Source organism: Erigeron canadensis, chromosome 3 (assembly GCF_010389155.1).
Source record: "Erigeron canadensis isolate Cc75 chromosome 3, C_canadensis_v1, whole genome shotgun sequence".
NCBI classification, from domain to species: domain Eukaryota; kingdom Viridiplantae; phylum Streptophyta; class Magnoliopsida; order Asterales; family Asteraceae; genus Erigeron; species Erigeron canadensis.
The window spans coordinates 37,872,565-37,889,376 of record NC_057763.1 but is presented as its reverse complement, the minus strand read 5'-3'; the positions used below and the strand labels follow the sequence as shown (position 1 = coordinate 37,889,376).

The following is a 16,812-nucleotide window of genomic DNA, read 5'->3' as shown; positions in this document are numbered from 1 at the left end:
TTTTATTTTATGTATCTAAAAAATAGTAGATAAATTACTATAACTTTTTATTTTTTATTTATATTATGGAGTCATGGATAATACACTAATTTTTTATAAGCACAAGACTCACTAAACTAAATTACTAATTAATTTTCAATTAAAAGCTACATGGAAATAAAAATGAACAATTTAAAAAACTTCATTCATACACAAACACACTCTCTTTCACATACAGTCAGTGACACACACTCTATCTCTCTGTTTTCCATATATTATCTCGTCCGTCGATCTAGCGTCACTTTTCACATTTCTCTCTCTCTCTCACACACACACACATCTGTCTCCACTTCGTCACTCCTAACCACCACCACCGTCGTCTCCGGCAACGGTTTCAACCAAAACCTCATCGTATCGGTCGTCGTGGATCTAACAATCTCAGATCCGCGACTGCAGTCCACGCGCCTTTCGAAAATGGAGGAAGCACTAGAAATGGCACGCTCCAAGGACACCAAGGAACGAATGGCCGGAGTAGAGAGACTTCATGAACTTCTAGAAGCATCTAGAAAGAGCTTGAGTTCATCGGAAGTGACGTCACTAGTGGATTGTTGTTTAGATCTTTTAAAAGATAATAATTTTAGGGTTTCGCAAGGGGGATTGCAAGCTCTGGATTCAGCAGCAGTGCTTTCTGGTGAACATTTGAAACTTCATTTCAATGCTTTGGTTCCTGCTACTGTTGAACGCTTAGGTGATGCTAAACAGCCTGTTCGTGATGCCGCTAGACGCCTTTTGATTACTCTCATGCAGGTAGGTACCTTTAAATTCATTATATTTGTTTATATATATATATATGATATGCAATAGTTGTTGGATTAGAGGTTATTAAAAGGATCTATTAGCTTAGGAGTTGGAAGTTTAAATATTTTGCACAAAATTTGGGGGTTGTAGATGGCTTATCTGTATTGATGTTTGCTGCTAGTGATATATTGAGGTTAACTAAGAATGTAGTTTTGTGATTACGATAGTCTGGTTGAGCGATATATCGATATACTGAACTTTGATGAGGCCTTGTGTCGAAGTGAAACCAATATCACTGCATTGCTCCCGAACAGTGTTGTTTACATTTACGAAGATCTGTTAACCGTAGAATTAGTTGTTTCGGATAGTAACATAGAAGTTGGGGTTTTTGCTTGGTTTGTGACTTGGTGTAGGTTTCGTATGCGTAGAGTGGTAGACATATTGGGGATAGTTAAAAATGTAGTATTGTGATTACCAAAGTTCGGTTGATTGATATACTGATTTCCACCAGGCAACATATTTTTGTTGAGTCAGCATCATTGCGTTGATTTGAATAGTTGAGAGGCCGGGATAGATTTTATATTGGTACCATGTTTTTTTGCTCTGTGTGTATTTTAATTGATTTATACATTTACATATGCTGTTTATAGGTGGATTATTGGTAATTAAAGATTTGTTAGATTTGATGTTTTTAGTTTCGAGGTTTGGCACAAAATCTGGGTGCTTTAATTGGTTGGGGGCTGTCTTCTATCGCTAGATTGTTTGATTTTCGGAGACGTCAGATCTTAGTATTGTGATAACAAGAGGTGGGTTGGTTGATATACCGGAAGGAGTACTTATGTTGGGGCTTTTTATGGTTTTACGGTTACAAAGTGAGGATTTTAAATGCAAGTCTTGAAGTACAGTGAGTTGGTTTGCTGAATAGCTGGAGATATGGGATGTCGTGTGCAATGAATGTAGTTATGATCTAATTCCTGATGATTCGAAGTTCATTGGACAGACATTGTGCATTTTATATTAAAGACTGAGGATTTGATCTTACAAGTTATAAAGGACTATTGGTGAAAAATCTGTTATTATAAAGTATAGAAGTTGTTGGTTTCAAATAGTAGCACAAATTATGGGGATTGTTTGGTGTGTTTGTTATTGATAGATATTTTTAGGTTAAGTGAGAATGTACTGTTGTGATAAGTTGATAACGAGAGCAGATCGAGCGATATACAGACCTTTGACGAGACATGCTATTTTTGAGTCGGAACCAATACCAATGTATTGTGCTCAAACTGTTGAGCTACTGCAAAGGGTTTTATATTGGTATTGTTTAATGTTTTTGTATTTTATAATGGGGGTTAAGTTTTGAAGTACATCGAGTTGATTTGGTGGATAGATGGAGTTTACCTGGTGTTGTGTTCAAAGATTGTACTTTCCATGTGTGTAAAGCTGCGGGTTCGTTTTGAGTTTCTTTTGAGATGTGATTTTTTGGTTTTAGGTGTAGAAATATATAATTTATTTAGACTTGATTGTTTCTTGTTTTTCTTTGTAGATGCATATTCATACTGTAACATTGTCTTACCCTTATGCAGTCACTTGGCCTGGCTTTATAGTATCTATATAGTTTTTGCTTTCTGTGACTCTGTTGTATCTAGACTGGCCGTACAAACACTTTTTATACAGTAAGTAACTGCAAATCAAGTAGTTGAAAAGTTTTCAAGCCTAACTCTTGGTGGTGGTGCAGGTTTCTTCCCCAACTCTTATTGTTGAAAGAGCTGGGTCTAATGCCTGGACGCATAAAAGCTGGAGAGTTCGAGAAGAGTTTGCAAAAACGGTCACATCCGCTATTGGCCTTTTTGCATCTACAGAGCTACCCCTGCAACGTGCTATTCTTCCTCCTGTATGTTGTTTGCCACTGATTCATAAGGCTTCCAATTGATTTTTAGAATGCATAAATTTACTAGTACTTACACACTTTCCCCTCATCTTCATGACATCAGATATTACAGATGTTATACGACCCTAATCCAGGTGTGAGAGAAGCTGCTATTTTATGTATCGAGGTTAGTTAAATGTTTATGTCATACTCTGCTTAAGGGTTATTATAACAGATTACAAAGTTAAACTTATTTGTAGTTTCTGCAATCTAATGTCCTGCTATCTTGGTAATTACTTTATAATATAAAATTTAACAACTTCAGTGATGCAACAGCACCATATTAGTCATGTGTCATCTTCCCTGTGATGCAGGAGATGTATACTCATATTGGGCCTCAATTCCGTGAAGAACTTCAGCGCCATCAGCTTCCATCATCATTGGTGAGTTTCTTTGGACTAGCATTTCAGTTCTTATGATATACTTTTATTATTTTTTCCACACACTGTAAATCTTGCTTTTGTACTCCTTTAAAACCGTAGGTGCATATAGCAGGGCTTATAGTGTTGTAGTCAGCGATCATTGTCTATTTGTATTTGACTTTATAATCATTTATGTTAAATCAATGCGCAATTTAATGAAAGATCTAGACATAGTACTGATAAAGATCGCAACATAGTTGTTTACCAATTTGCCAATCATTATGACACTTTCGATTTTTTTGAAATACTCTTCACACAATCATACTTTCTTGTTTAAGACGTAATAGGGTTGGTGCATATCATAGGCTACTAGGCTAGTGCCTGTGTTCACATATTAATGTACTAAGTAATAAGAAGGGTCAGTTTGGATGTTTTTCACCTACCTATGAGAGTATTAGATCTGCTTTCTCACACATATGTTCTTGCATATTTTGATAAGTCTTTATATTTCATGTGAGCCGATTCCAGGTAAAAGATATTAACGCCAGACTAGAAAGAATTGAACCAAAACAACGTACCACAGATATACGAGTTAATACCTATGCTCCTGCTGGTCCCAAGCTTACTAATCACAATCCTAAAAGAAGCAGTCCCAAGGCCAAGACTTCTTCTCGTGAAGTTTCTCTCTTTGGAGGTTTGATATCTTCCGGGAATTTAGCATATGTTTCCATTCCTGTCCACATTCTCCCACATACAATATTTTCTCCTTTCTCTTTATTCTTTAATCTATTAATTTGCTTGATCTTTGAGTTCATACACACTTGATTGAGCATATGTTATATTAATTTTGACCGAAGGGATCAAAATACTTTCAGTTTGAACGTATTTTTCAGCAACTCCAGGCTGGTGTCAGATTCTTTTCTTTCATCTTAAATTTTGAGCTTCCCATTCTTTGTGGATGGCTTTGCTGTTGTCATTTTGTATATTTGCTTGTAACTGATACATAGATTATTTCAGGGGAAACTGATGTAACTGAGAAGCCCGTAGACCCAATTAAAGTTTACTCAGAAAAGGAGCTGGTTCGTGAGTTTGAAAAGATTGCTTTGCTTCTTGTTCCTGAAAAGGATTGGTCCATTCGGATTGGAGCTATGCAACGAGTTGAGGGCCTTGTCATTGGAGGTGTGTAACACATTCTTTAGTTCTTATTTTCTTCAACTAAAAAATATGACATTTAATCATTATTGTTCTCATTTCTATCATTGTGTCACACCAGGTGCAACTGATTATCCATGTTTCCGTGGACTTTTGAAGCAACTTGTTGGTCCCCTAAGCACTCAGTTAGCTGATAGGAGATCTAGCATAGTTAAGCAGGTATCCTGTTCTTGTCATAATTAGAAAATCCGACTAGAAGAAAGGATTGAGTTGTTGGAATTGATAATGAAAGTTGTGACTTTATGACTGTATGTTAGGCTTGTCACTTACTGAACTTTCTATCCAAAGAGCTGCTGGGAGATTTTGAATCATTGGCCGAGATGTTTATACCTGTGAGTACGGACATTATCTTTGAGTTGAGAGATTTTAACATTCCATTAACACCCATCTGACACATTATTTGACATTCAGGCTCTTTTCAAACTTGTTGTGATAACGGTACTTGTAATTGCAGAGTCTGCAGATAACTGCATTAAAACGGTATATACTTTTATCTATTTTTCATATGACATCTTTTTTCTACTTGCTGTAAAACTCCTTATGCTTCTTTTTTTCCCCTTACAGATGTTGCGTAACTGCAAAGTTTCGCGGATCCTTCCTCGTGTGGCTGAAACTGCAAAGCATGATCGAAGCTCTATACTACGTGCCAGGTGTCAATTCCCTTTTCTAAGCGCAGTTCAGTGAGGATTATTGTCATAAGTTACTGGTGTTAATACCACGTTTTAATCTCACAGATGTTGCGAATATGCCTTGTTGATACTGGAATACTGGGCCGATGCACCTGAGATTCAACGGTCAGCTGACCTTTACGAAGACCTTATTAAGTGTTGTGTGGGAGATGCAATGAGCGAGGTCTATTTCTGTTGTGTTCTGCATGTAAACATTTCTTATTTCATGTAGTTAACATGTAATTCGATACTTCAGGTACGGTCTACTGCTAGAGCATGCTACAGAATGTTTTCCAAAACTTGGCCTGATCGTTCCCGTCGCTTGTTTTCATTGTTCGATCCTGTTATTCAAAGGGTATGTTTTTTCTTGGCAACAGGCTTACACTTATTCTTTCTTGTTTCCTTATCTGATATGATCTGTAAACAATTAAACGATAGAAAAGTCCATAGGAACTACTTAAACTACTTCTAACAGATTGCAATAGAAGCCAAAGGATACAAGCGATGTGGCATAAATGCATATGTCTGACATCACTGTTTTTTGCACAGATAATAAATGAAGAGGATGGGGGAATGCACAGGAGGCATGCATCACCCTCACTTCGCGAGAGAAATCCACAAACGCCACTTAATGCTCAAAGTTCTGCATCAGGTCTAGCTGGATATGGAACGTCAGCAATTGTTGCCATGGATAGAAATGCAAGCTTACCGTCCGCGTCTGCTGCATCTCTCTCATCTGGGCTGTTTTCATCTCAGTCAAAGCCCATAAACAAGACTACGGAACGTAGCCTAGAAAGTGTATTACATGCTAGCAAACAGAAGGTGACGGCCATTGAAAGCATGCTTAGAGGTTTAGATTCTGGGAGAGTTAGGTCATCAAGCCTGGATCTAGGTATAACTTTTGAAATCATCACTTAACAAAAATCTATTACCGCATAATTTTGAATGGCTAACTCCATTTATCATTGCCCCTAGTGCAGGAGTGGACCCACCTTCATCTCGTGATCCGCCATTCCCTCTTGCTGCTCCTGCTTCCAATAGTCTCACCAGCTCTTTATCATTAGATACAACTACCTCTGGCATCTCAAAAGGTAACAATCGTAATGGTGGCTTGGTCTTGTCTGACATCATCACTCAGATTCAGGCTTCTCGGGATTCTGCTAAGCACGCGTATCGTGGTAATGTTGCGAATGAGACTTTGTCATCACTTTCATCCTACTCGCAACGAAGAACTTCAGAAAAGCATCAAGAAAGAAGCTCGTTTGAGGACAACCATGACATCAGAGAGGCCAGGCGGTCAGTGAATTTGCACACAGATAGACAGTACTCGGAGACACCATACAGAGATTCACACTTCAGGGATTCTCATAATAGTCATGTACCCAATTTTCAGAGACCTTTATCAAGAAAAAACGCACCCGGGCGAATGGCTTCAAGCAGGCGTAGGAGTTTTGACGAGAGCCAGTTCTCTCCTGGAGAGATGTCAAGCTATACAGATGGTCCAGCTTCCTTGAATGATGCTCTGAGTGACGGTCTTAGTTCTGGTTCAGATTGGAATGCCAGGGTTTCTGCATTTAACTATCTTCGCTCATTACTCCAGCAAGGCCCTAAAGGAGTCCAAGAAGTTACACAAAGTTTTGAGAAAGTAATGAAGTTATTTTTCCAACACTTGGATGATCCCCATCATAAAGTGGCACAAGCAGCTCTTACAACACTAGCAGATGTCATTCCGGCTTGTAGAAAACTATTTGAAAGTTATATGGAGAGAATATTACCTCATGTGTTCTCTCGGTTAATTGATCCAAAAGAATTAGTAAGACAACCATGCTCGACAACTTTAGAAATTGTTGGTAAAACCTACGGTGTTGATTCACTGCTGCCAGCTTTGCTTCGGTCATTAGATGAACAACGATCCCCAAAGGCAAAATTGGCTGTCATAGAGTTTGCTATCATTTCGTTCAATAAACATGCTATGAACCCTGAGGGTGCTGGGAACATTGGCATCTTGAAATTATGGCTTGCTAAATTAGCACCATTGGTGCATGACAAAAATACAAAGCTAAGAGAAGCAGCGATAACATGCATTATATCTGTCTATTCTCATTTTGATTCAACATCCGTTTTGAATTATATTCTTAGTTTATCTGTCGAAGAGCAAAATTCTTTAAGACGAGCACTTAAGCAACATACACCTCGTATAGAAGTTGACTTGATGAATTATCTGCAACAGAAGAAAGACCGACAACGTTCGAAATCCTCCTATGATCCTTACGATAATGTTGGTACCTCTTCTGAAGAAGGATACATTGCAGTGTCAAAGAAGACTCCCTTATTCGGAAGGTATTCTGGTAGTTCCATCGACAGTGATGGTGGTAAGAAATGGGGATCAGGTTCTGCCCAAGATTCTACCCAAATCAGTAGCCGGGCAGCACCTGATGGAAGTGAGGATAATCTGTATATTGGATCCAATAACGGTGTACATAATATAAACGCTAAGGATGCAAAGTGGTCAGACTATTTAGAAAACAATGCTGACATGGAGGCTCCTTCAACACCTCGTCTCAATGGACTCGCTAGCTCTGATAGCCAGCATGTTGCAGTTAACCGTAATGTTGATATTGAGGGTGCACCTGATTTGGAACTTAGTCTTTCAAAACTTGCAGCTTTAAAGATTAATTCTTCTCCTGAAACTAGACCAAGCATCCCTCAAATTCTTCATCTAGTGAGTTCAAAATTTTAAAATAGACAGTTTACCTTTTTAATACCATCCTAAAACCGTTTATCTCATATTTGTTTATATAGATTTCTAATGGGACAGATGACTGTGATACGACAACCAAGCGTACTTCCCTTCAACAGTTGGTTGATGCTTCTGTTGCCAATGATTCTTCAATTTGGACAAAGGTTTTATATTTTATAGTTAATGCGTTAAATATACTAGCAGCAATTACACTGATCTACTTTTAATGTTTGATGTATTTGCAGTATTTTAACCAAATTTTAATGGTTGTACTCGAGGTGTTGGATGATCCCGATTCATCAATTCGGGAGCTTGCTCTTTCATTAATAGCTGAAATGCTGAAGAATCAGGTATGCTCTTTGTTTTTCATGCTGTGCTGCTATTTTTAAGATGGTTTTGTGGTGTTATTAAGTTTTACTCCACCGATTCCTCCAGAGAGATGCTATGGAAGATTCTGTTGAAATTGTAATTGAAAAGTTACTAAATCTTACGAAGGACACAATTCCAAAAGTAAGTTTAATCAGACTATAAATTTCTTTTAATAAAGATTGTTATTTTTACCGTTTGAATAAACTTCATCAACTATTTTTGGCATCTTATTTTTTTGGCGAAAATGCTTTCTCTTATGCTCGAGTTTTTGTGCAGGTATCAAATGAAGCAGAACATTGTGTAACTGTTGTTCTGTCTCAGTATGATCCTTTTAGATGTTTGAGTGTAAGTTATGCTTTAGTTAAAATTGCATATTGTTATTTTAGATTAAATTCACAGGTATCAGAATATAAATGCTGTCAATTTTATTTTTGTAGGTTATTGTCCCATTATTGGTTACTGAAGATGAGAAAACTCTTGTTACATGTATTAACTGTTTGACTAAGGTAGATTATCATGAAACCAGACATTCTTACTACATACGCTATTTAATCCTATGCAAGTTTTTATGATCTGAAATTTAATGAATACGTCTTTTTCCTTCAGCTTGTGGGCAGGCTTTCCCAAGAGGAACTAACTACCCAGTTACAGTCTTTTTTGCCTGCTCTTTTTGATGCTTTTGGTAACCAAAGTGCCGATGTTCGCAAGGTAAGTTGCTCATTAGGTTTAATGGTATTTACTGGACACTTCGACTTGTTTATGAAATAGTCCGATTGGGTTGTGTTTAATCTCAAAAAGGCTAAATATAAAAAGGTAGCTAAAAGGGTAGTGGTCGAAAAGATTGAAAGCCGTCACGAACTCAAATTATATCATGCAAAAGTTGCCAAATTTTTTTGTCGGCTTACCCATGTGTGGTCTCATCTATTTTACCCATACCGATATTGACCTGTTCCCCTATTCATCATGCAAGCTCAAATATTGATTGATCATTTTGTTTTGTAACTCATGGTATTTTTGTTGGTTGCTACTTGCAGACTGTTGTTTTCTGTCTGGTAGACATCTACATAATGCTTGGAAAAGCTTTCTTGCCACATTTGGAAGGCCTTAACAGTACACAGTTGCGGTTAGTAACGATATATGCGAACCGTATTTCACAAGCAAGAACGGGAACTCCTATCCAAGACTAGTGGTGGAATAGTGATAAAATAGTGGATGAGTACGTTTTGGTTCGTTAATTTGCTTGTGAATCTTGTATATTTGTATGGTGTGTGATGCGTGCATTCGATCAAAGGCCGGGGCTAGTTTTTTTTTTTTTTATTTGTATGGCTTCATTTTTGCCCCTTTTTATTGATTTTTTTAACACTTAGTTTGGTTGGAGTTGAGGGAAGTGTGGTTTTGTGGAAAATGATTTAAACACTAGTTAAATTGTATCTTCATGGTTTTTGTGTCCATAATATATATTTTGGTTCTTGCCAGTTGATACATTTTTAATGGCGTTTTTGAGCTATACTCAAAATGTCTTTTTGGCATATCTATGATTTACGACTTGAATCCCAATTTTGAAAGTTATACTTGATCAGTTTGTATAGGAATATATTATTATTATAAAGTACATAACAACTTTAATTAAAAATAAACATTTTTTCAAAAAAGGTTAGCTCAACATTGTTAACTTTTTTCTTCCTTTGAATAAGAAAATCAACGACATCCTTTTTTGAGAGAATTGCAAATATCCCCAAAAACACTAATCAAATTACAAAAATCCCCAAGCGAAATTTTAAATAATTAATATACCCAATATTATCTCTTAAACAACATATTTACCCATTTATATTAATTTCTTCAAGCATATTTTCTATCATGACCATTATACCCTTCTTCAATCTAAAACTTCAATTAAAAGTTTACTAGGCATTAGTCATTATACTACTGAAAGTTGGTAGATCCATACACTATTATAATATTGGGTAAATTTGTTATTTAGAATTTTAATTGGGGATTTTTGTAATTTTAGCAGTGTATTTGGGGATATTTGCAATTCTTCCTTATTTTTTCATATACTTAATTACAATTTAAAAGCCTATTATTTTATAGAAAACCTTAGGCATCTCCAATGGTAAAAAGTAAATGACTTATTTTGAGAAAAAAAGCTTCTGAAAAAGGTAAATATCATTGGGTACAAAGGGTTATTTAATCAATAGGTTAAGAAATCTCAATCTATTGACTAAAAGCTTTTTTCTACTTATATAGGAATAGATGTTAATTTAAAAAAAAAAAGCTTTACTAATTTATGGGTTAAAGTTAATGGATTTGTGAAGTGGCAAAATAAAAAAAGCTTTTAATGATTAATTGTCATTATAGATGCTCTTAAGTAAGGCACAATTGTTACAAGGAAACTAAAGGTGTGTTTGGCATGAGTTCATCTAAGAGTGCAATTTGGGTTTTGCTATGAAATACATTGTTTAATTGAGATGATTGACTTTTCAAATTGTGTCTTTTCCGACAAGTATTGTCACATCTAGATTTTCTTTTCTTCCTTTTTTTTTTTTGGTATAAGAGGATCTTTGATGACAAAGCTTAATAAAAAGTTCCATACTAGTGTACTATTGATATAATGTGACTATGGAATTGACATATCAAACACTTAGGTGCTCAGTTTGCTTCGGTGAAATTAAAACCATCTCATACACATTTGAATTTTGAACTATGTAATTTTGGTGGTAAGAATGGTGACTCATGAAAACTTTGTTAGAAGTCGACTTCCATGCAATATCCTTCTAACATGTTGGACCAAATTTCATCAATGCAAGAAGCAATTACAAAACATAGCTGGAGGCGACATGCTATGTGTGGCGGTGGTTATGAAAACATCGAAACAATGTGGTTTTTGAAAATGAGGCGGACACGGGGGAAGAATGTCTCTACTTTTTTTTGTCGTTTTATGATTATCATCTTATTGTAAGAAGATTAATTTGACGTGGTCCATATGACGTATAAGTCCGATGTATATGATGTAATCACTTTCTTCAAGATCTTGTAAAACTATATTAATAAAATTGCGTGTTAAAAAAAAAAAAAGAGAGAAACTAGTGCACTGTTAAAAAAAAAACAAAAAAACTAGTGCACTGTTACAAACTTCTAACAATTAGCTGCTTTTACCAATCATAATGTTTTTCCTTTCAATACTCTTAAAATAACAATCGAAATAAAAAAAAATTTAAAGCAAAAAAGATATGAGCGTTTTAAACGCTTCTTCCCCTTACCCGGTCTAGCCGAGCCGAGCCGAGCCGAGCCGAAAAACAAAGAGAATCAAGAGACCAGATAGGTAAGTCGCGAATCACATTTTTATCTTGTCTTTGGCTCCAAGAAAGAAAGAAAGGCGTAAAACCCCCCCACCCCTCAACCCTCTCCTAAAACCCTAAAATACGACATTTCTCTGACCACCCCCTTTCTCTCTCCATTGACCAATTCCCTCTCTCTGCAGTCTGCCCCAACCACCACCGCCGCCGCCATGTATCGCTTCGCCGTGAATCTTGCTTCCAAATCTCGGTCTCTTTTCATCTCTCTCTCCGTATCACATTTACATTTTTTATATTTTTTTTAATTTATATGATAGGTTTACACGGAGTAAAATGTTTAATGTATCAATTAACGTCATGTATTAGACACTTTACTAAACTCCTCCCAATTTATTTATGTTACTTTTTATTTTTCTTTCAGGGTCGTTAGAAACCATTCCCAACAGGTATATATATGTGTGTGTGTGTATAATGATTGTTCTTATTTAATGTGTTGGATGAATATTGGAATTTAATAAGTTGGGGTGTGTGTGTATTGTGGTGAATTTTTCAGTTAAGTAGCAGGATAGGTTGGAGCCGTAACTATGCTGCCAAAGACATTAAATTCGGTGTCGAAGCCAGAGGTTTGATGCTCAGGGGAGTCGAAGACCTCGCCAATGCTGTCCAAGTCACTATGGGTCCTAAAGTAAGCTCCTTTTTACGATTTTAGCCTTTAGTCGTTCCTGTTAGGTGCTTGGAAATGTATCCTGTTATATGTCGCACATAGTTAACTTTCAACTTTACTATTAGTATTATTATTGTGTGTATACAACTTTCAAACATTGTCTTAAGCTACGCGACAATAGAAATATTTTAAAGTTTTATATGAACGATAGAAGTTTGATAAGCTGGATTCATAGATTTGAATTTGGATTGAAGTTGAATACAATCGATAGAGCTTATAGGCTGATAGCTACTTGTTATCTACACACATGTTCATTGATAGTTAACAGTTGTAACTTAAATTTGGAAATTCTGTGCTTGATTGAAATTGAACTTTTGGTATGATCCTAGGCGAAATGTAGGTTACCTACATCAGTTTAATATTGGTTCATCTCGTTGGACTTTTAGCTAATTTGGTTCTATTTTATGAAGGGACGTAATGTGGTGATAGAACAGAGTTATGGAGCCCCTAAGGTGACAAAAGATGGTGTCACAGTAGCAAAGAGTATTGAATTCAAGGACAGGGTTAAGAATGTTGGTGCTAGTCTTGTCAAGCAGGTCGCCAATGCTACCAATGACGTTGCTGGTGATGGTAAGTTTACTGTATATTTTTATGGGAAAAGGTTTTGATATCGTTTCTGTGGAGCTTACATTTGTTATTGTGAACTTTTAGGGACCACTTGTGCAACTGTTCTCACCCGGGCGATATATTCTGAAGGCTGCAAGTCAGTTGCAGCCGGAATAAATGCTATGGATCTTAGACGTGGGATCAACATGGCTGTTGATTCAGTTGTCACGTATTTGAAGAGCAAAGCTAGGATGATTAGTACATCTGAAGAAATTGCACAGGTATGTTTCGTGTGTTGTGTACCCCTTTGGATTGTAGTTAAATGAGATTTGGTTGATGTTATCTATTTATTAACAATGTAGGTTGCACAGGTATTTATTTATGTTACTCATTATTTTTGGTATGCCCTGATGAAAACAGGTTGGGACAATATCAGCAAATGGAGAACGAGAGATAGGTGAGTTGATTGCTAAGGCCATGGAAAAAGTTGGCAAAGAGGGTGTCATTACTATAGCGGTAAGTGTATCTTTAAAGGCATTTGTATATAAATCAAACATCTACGTAATGCAGACTTCTGAAAGCTGTGCCTGATTTTTTTTCCTCATCAAGTTTAAATGGTTTTGTGTGCAATGTTGCTACATGACATCTTGCAGGATGGTAAAACACTTTACAATGAACTAGAAGTGGTTGAGGGAATGAAGTTGGAAAGAGGCTACATCTCACCTTACTTCATCACCAATCCCAAAAACCAAAAATGTGTAAGAATTAACACTCTATTGTTTAGTTCTTTGTCCAGCTCTTCAAATTGCTAAACAACTGACGTTTGATTTGTACAGGAATTAGACAATCCTTTGATCTTAATACACGAGAAGAAAATCTCCAGCTTGAATTCCATTGTCAAGGTTCTGGAGTTGGCCTTGAAAGTAAGTAAATTAAGGGATAATTGATAGTTATGTTTTTGCGTATTTTGAGAACATTGTGGTAATAGCTTCCTTTTTTTTGTTGCCTTTTTCAGAAACAAAGACCATTGCTGATCGTTGCTGAAGATATTGACAGCGAGGCGTTAGCCACCCTCATTCTCAACAAGCTCCGTGCTGGTATCAAGGTATGATCTTGTGCTAGCTATTTCTGTAATTTACTACTTGATGATTGCCAGTCTTTACTAACATCAAAAATTAACTATGTAGGTCTGTGCTATCAAAGCTCCTGGTTTTGGAGATCACCGGAAGTCAAATCTGCAGGACCTTGCAACCCTTACTGGAGGAGAGGTAGTTTTCTTTTTGTTACACATATGTATATTGTACTTTTTCCCAGTTGATGGCATTTTGGTTTGTTATATGATTGTAACACAGTTGTTGCAACGTGTAACCAGGTGATTACAGAAGAGCTTGGTATGAATCTTGAGAAATTGGGACCAGAAATGCTTGGAACTTGCAAAAAGGTTAATCTTGACTTATTACCTATGCATGTTACATACGGGCAAAGAAAATAAAAGCACTCGTTTATATTTATAAGCTTAAAAATGATGGCACCCTGCTAATTTGTGAAATGTTTACTTAGGTCACTGTATCAAAAGATGACACAGTTGTTCTTGACGGAGCTGGTGACAAGAAAGCCATCGAAGAGAGATGCGAGCAGGTTTGTTTTCCAATTGGTAGCTGGTTCATAGTTTTTCATACCTGTATCATAACTAACCTTTGTTATGTTTCAGTTGAGATCTTCGATTGAATTAAGCACCTCTGATTATGATAAAGAGAAGATTCAAGAGAGATTAGCAAAGCTTTCTGGTGGTGTAGCTGTCTTAAAGGTTTACTTTTTCTTTCTAGTTGAACTTGATGGTAGTTGTGTTTGTCATGAAAATAATGTATTGATTTTGTATTAATCAGATTGGAGGAGCCAGCGAAGCAGAGGTTGGCGAGAAGAAAGATAGAGTTGCTGATGCTTTAAATGCTACAAAGGCAGCAGTAGAAGAAGGCATTGTGCCAGGTAATTTCACTATATTTAGCTCTTTCATACGCCACACGGCTCCCTGCATTCTTCCTCAATTTATCTTATTATGTACTTATGCAGGAGGTGGTGTTGCTCTTCTATATGCATCTAAGGAGCTGTCAAATTTGACCACAGCCAATTTCGATCAGAAGATAGGTGTTCAAATTATCCAAAATGCTCTTAAGGTATGGTACCTTTTCAGCTAATGTCTTTATTAATTAGAATTTAGGTCGTTCATTCATTTAAAAGGGTTGTTCTGATGGGCTGCATATTTGTTCTGTTTTGTATGTCAAGTCTCCGGTGCACACAATTGCCTGCAATGCTGGAGTTGAGGGTGCTGTTGTTGTAGGGAAACTGTTGGAGCAGGACAACCATGATCTTGGATATGATGCTGCCAAAGGTTCTCTCTCTCTCTCCCTCTCTCTCTCTTTTTTTTTTTTTTTCTTTTTTCTTTTACATGACACACAACATATATGAGTACATTATGAAGATGACCCAAGAACTAGATTGCTAGGTTGTGTGTGCTATTCGTTTGTGGCTAAATCTAAATCTTGTTTTCATTGAAATTAGGTTTATATGTGGATATGGTGAAGGAAGGAATTATCGACCCTGTCAAGGTTATCAGAACGGCATTAGTGGATGCAGCTAGGTAAATACACAACCTTAACAATTCCCAGGATATCTTGACCGTATGTGCATAGTTATTGACATATTTTTCTTGGTCTTTGTTAGTGTATCATCATTATTGACTACAACGGAAGCTGTGGTCGTTGAACTTCCTAAGGATGAAAATGAAGCACCAGCAATGGCTCCTCCTGGCATGGGTGGCATGGGTGGCTATTGAAGATAGCAGTGACCCAACATTCTCTCCATAACTTAGTTTATTTTTTGGTGAAGAGTATATTAAGGGTTTCCATTGTGAGCTAGAACATAAGTTATCATCGAGAGAATTGGAGTGGAGAAAGGACAAATTTTGATTGGAAATAATTGTTACACACATTGACTGCTTGCATATAGAGAGATTCAACAAGTCTTGATTTAACAAATTTCAATCTAATTATGGTCCTTCCGTGAATCACATTAGTGATTAGTCTATACAAAGTGTTTGTCCATTGCTGAATTAGGCAAATGCTATAAATGCCAATCTCTTCCACTGATTTTTTTTAAAATTATTTTTTACCTGCAAATTGGAATTTTTTTTTATGTAATATTTGCAAAATCAACCGACTAAATAATATACATCGATTTCATTTCCATGTATCATAAGATCATCGGTAGTCGTAACTGTAAAGCTAATGTTGTCATCTATTAAACCCAAAGGGCATGTGGTATGAGGGAAGCCTGGTTCCGACTTGATTGGTGTAAAACCGGCTCTGGCTTGTTACCATAAGGGAGCCTGCGCCAACAAGAAGGCCAATATAGAAACCTTTGGTTGAAGGCTATAACCCCCCTTGTATTAAAGCATATTCACATATACGTTTTAACAACCACAATACTCGATTTCACCATAGACATTGGGTGACAAACGTGGTCTTTGAAGAGAAAAAACCCAAGTACATGCTAAATCATGCTATACATTCTTGATTTGTTTAATACCGTTTCTTATAATTGTGTCCAAAAACTAGGGTAGTGATTTCTCAAAGTTTCGGATATCTACCGGGATCGATATCATATTTCCTTTGTCAGTGGGGTTGGTGGTTTACAGATATCATATTTTCTTTGTCGGTGGGGTTGGTGGTTTACAGGTAAGGTTTTTGACCTTTAACGTATTTCACCAAAGTTCTAGGCTCATTTCGTACATTTTTAGTGAGTTTTGGATTACATCTCACCATTCGTGTACTTTAACTATATAAGTAGAATAGTTTGCGGTTAAATAAAATATTTCTCCAACCATGTTTAAAATAATATGGTTATTTGTACTTGCAGGTATAATGTATATAATATTTAGAGAAAATATAAAATTGTCTATTTATCGGTTTAGCCATTAGGTATGTTTGGGAGGAAGTTTTTTGGAGCTTCAAACTTTAAGCTTTTAAGAAAAAGCTTTTTTCGTTTGGTTATGAATTTACAAAAAGGGCTACAAGCTTTTGAATTGGATGAAAAGCTTCAAGCTTAACGCTTCCACAACAAGCGTTTGAAAGGGCTGTGGCATTTTAATGAGTCAAATTATTTTAATAACGTTCACATCAAGCCTTTCGA

At 36.4% G+C, this 16,812-nt stretch overlaps 2 protein-coding genes across 2 annotated transcripts; both read left to right on the top strand.

Annotated features, from left to right (window-relative positions):
- The first annotated feature begins 216 nt into the window (after positions 1 to 216).
- Positions 217 to 9,530, top strand: LOC122590989 (CLIP-associated protein). Its single transcript, XM_043763169.1, has 21 exons — positions 217 to 786; positions 2,513 to 2,668; positions 2,769 to 2,831; positions 3,019 to 3,087; positions 3,595 to 3,760; positions 4,084 to 4,245; positions 4,340 to 4,437; positions 4,536 to 4,610; positions 4,690 to 4,758; positions 4,843 to 4,928; positions 5,013 to 5,130; positions 5,203 to 5,301; positions 5,496 to 5,838; positions 5,927 to 7,668; positions 7,749 to 7,850; positions 7,932 to 8,036; positions 8,122 to 8,196; positions 8,332 to 8,400; positions 8,493 to 8,561; positions 8,662 to 8,763; positions 9,090 to 9,530. The coding sequence occupies exons 1-21, from the start codon at positions 454 to 456 to the stop codon at positions 9,240 to 9,242; spliced, it is 4,254 nt and encodes a 1,417-aa protein (XP_043619104.1). The 5' UTR covers positions 217 to 453; the 3' UTR covers positions 9,243 to 9,530.
- Positions 9,531 to 11,440: 1,910 nt separating this feature from the next.
- Positions 11,441 to 15,688, top strand: LOC122591084 (chaperonin CPN60-2, mitochondrial-like). The gene is made up of 18 exons (XM_043763285.1): positions 11,441 to 11,604; positions 11,776 to 11,800; positions 11,908 to 12,039; positions 12,489 to 12,648; positions 12,730 to 12,905; positions 13,045 to 13,140; positions 13,278 to 13,382; positions 13,461 to 13,547; positions 13,640 to 13,729; positions 13,812 to 13,892; positions 13,997 to 14,065; positions 14,185 to 14,262; positions 14,336 to 14,431; positions 14,511 to 14,610; positions 14,695 to 14,798; positions 14,908 to 15,013; positions 15,184 to 15,262; positions 15,346 to 15,688. The coding sequence occupies exons 1-18, from the start codon at positions 11,567 to 11,569 to the stop codon at positions 15,455 to 15,457; spliced, it is 1,734 nt and encodes a 577-aa protein (XP_043619220.1). The 5' UTR covers positions 11,441 to 11,566; the 3' UTR covers positions 15,458 to 15,688.
- The last annotated feature ends 1,124 nt before the right edge of the window (positions 15,689 to 16,812 follow it).

Coding starts and splice junctions, on each gene's coding strand:
- LOC122591084 (XM_043763285.1), top strand. CDS start 11,567: ATGTATCGCTTCGCCGTGAATCTTGCTTCCAAATCTCG. Junction 12,906..13,044: donor CATCTGAAGAAATTGCACAG/GTATGTTTCGTG, acceptor TGATGAAAACAG/GTTGGGACAATATCAGCAAA. Junction 14,611..14,694: donor AGAAGAAGGCATTGTGCCAG/GTAATTTCACTA, acceptor GTACTTATGCAG/GAGGTGGTGTTGCTCTTCTA.
- LOC122590989 (XM_043763169.1), top strand. CDS start 454: ATGGAGGAAGCACTAGAAATGGCACGCTCCAAGGACACCAAGGAACGA. Junction 787..2,512: donor TTTTGATTACTCTCATGCAG/GTAGGTACCTTT, acceptor GTGGTGGTGCAG/GTTTCTTCCCCAACTCTTAT. Junction 4,611..4,689: donor TGGCCGAGATGTTTATACCT/GTGAGTACGGAC, acceptor TTTGACATTCAG/GCTCTTTTCAAACTTGTTGT.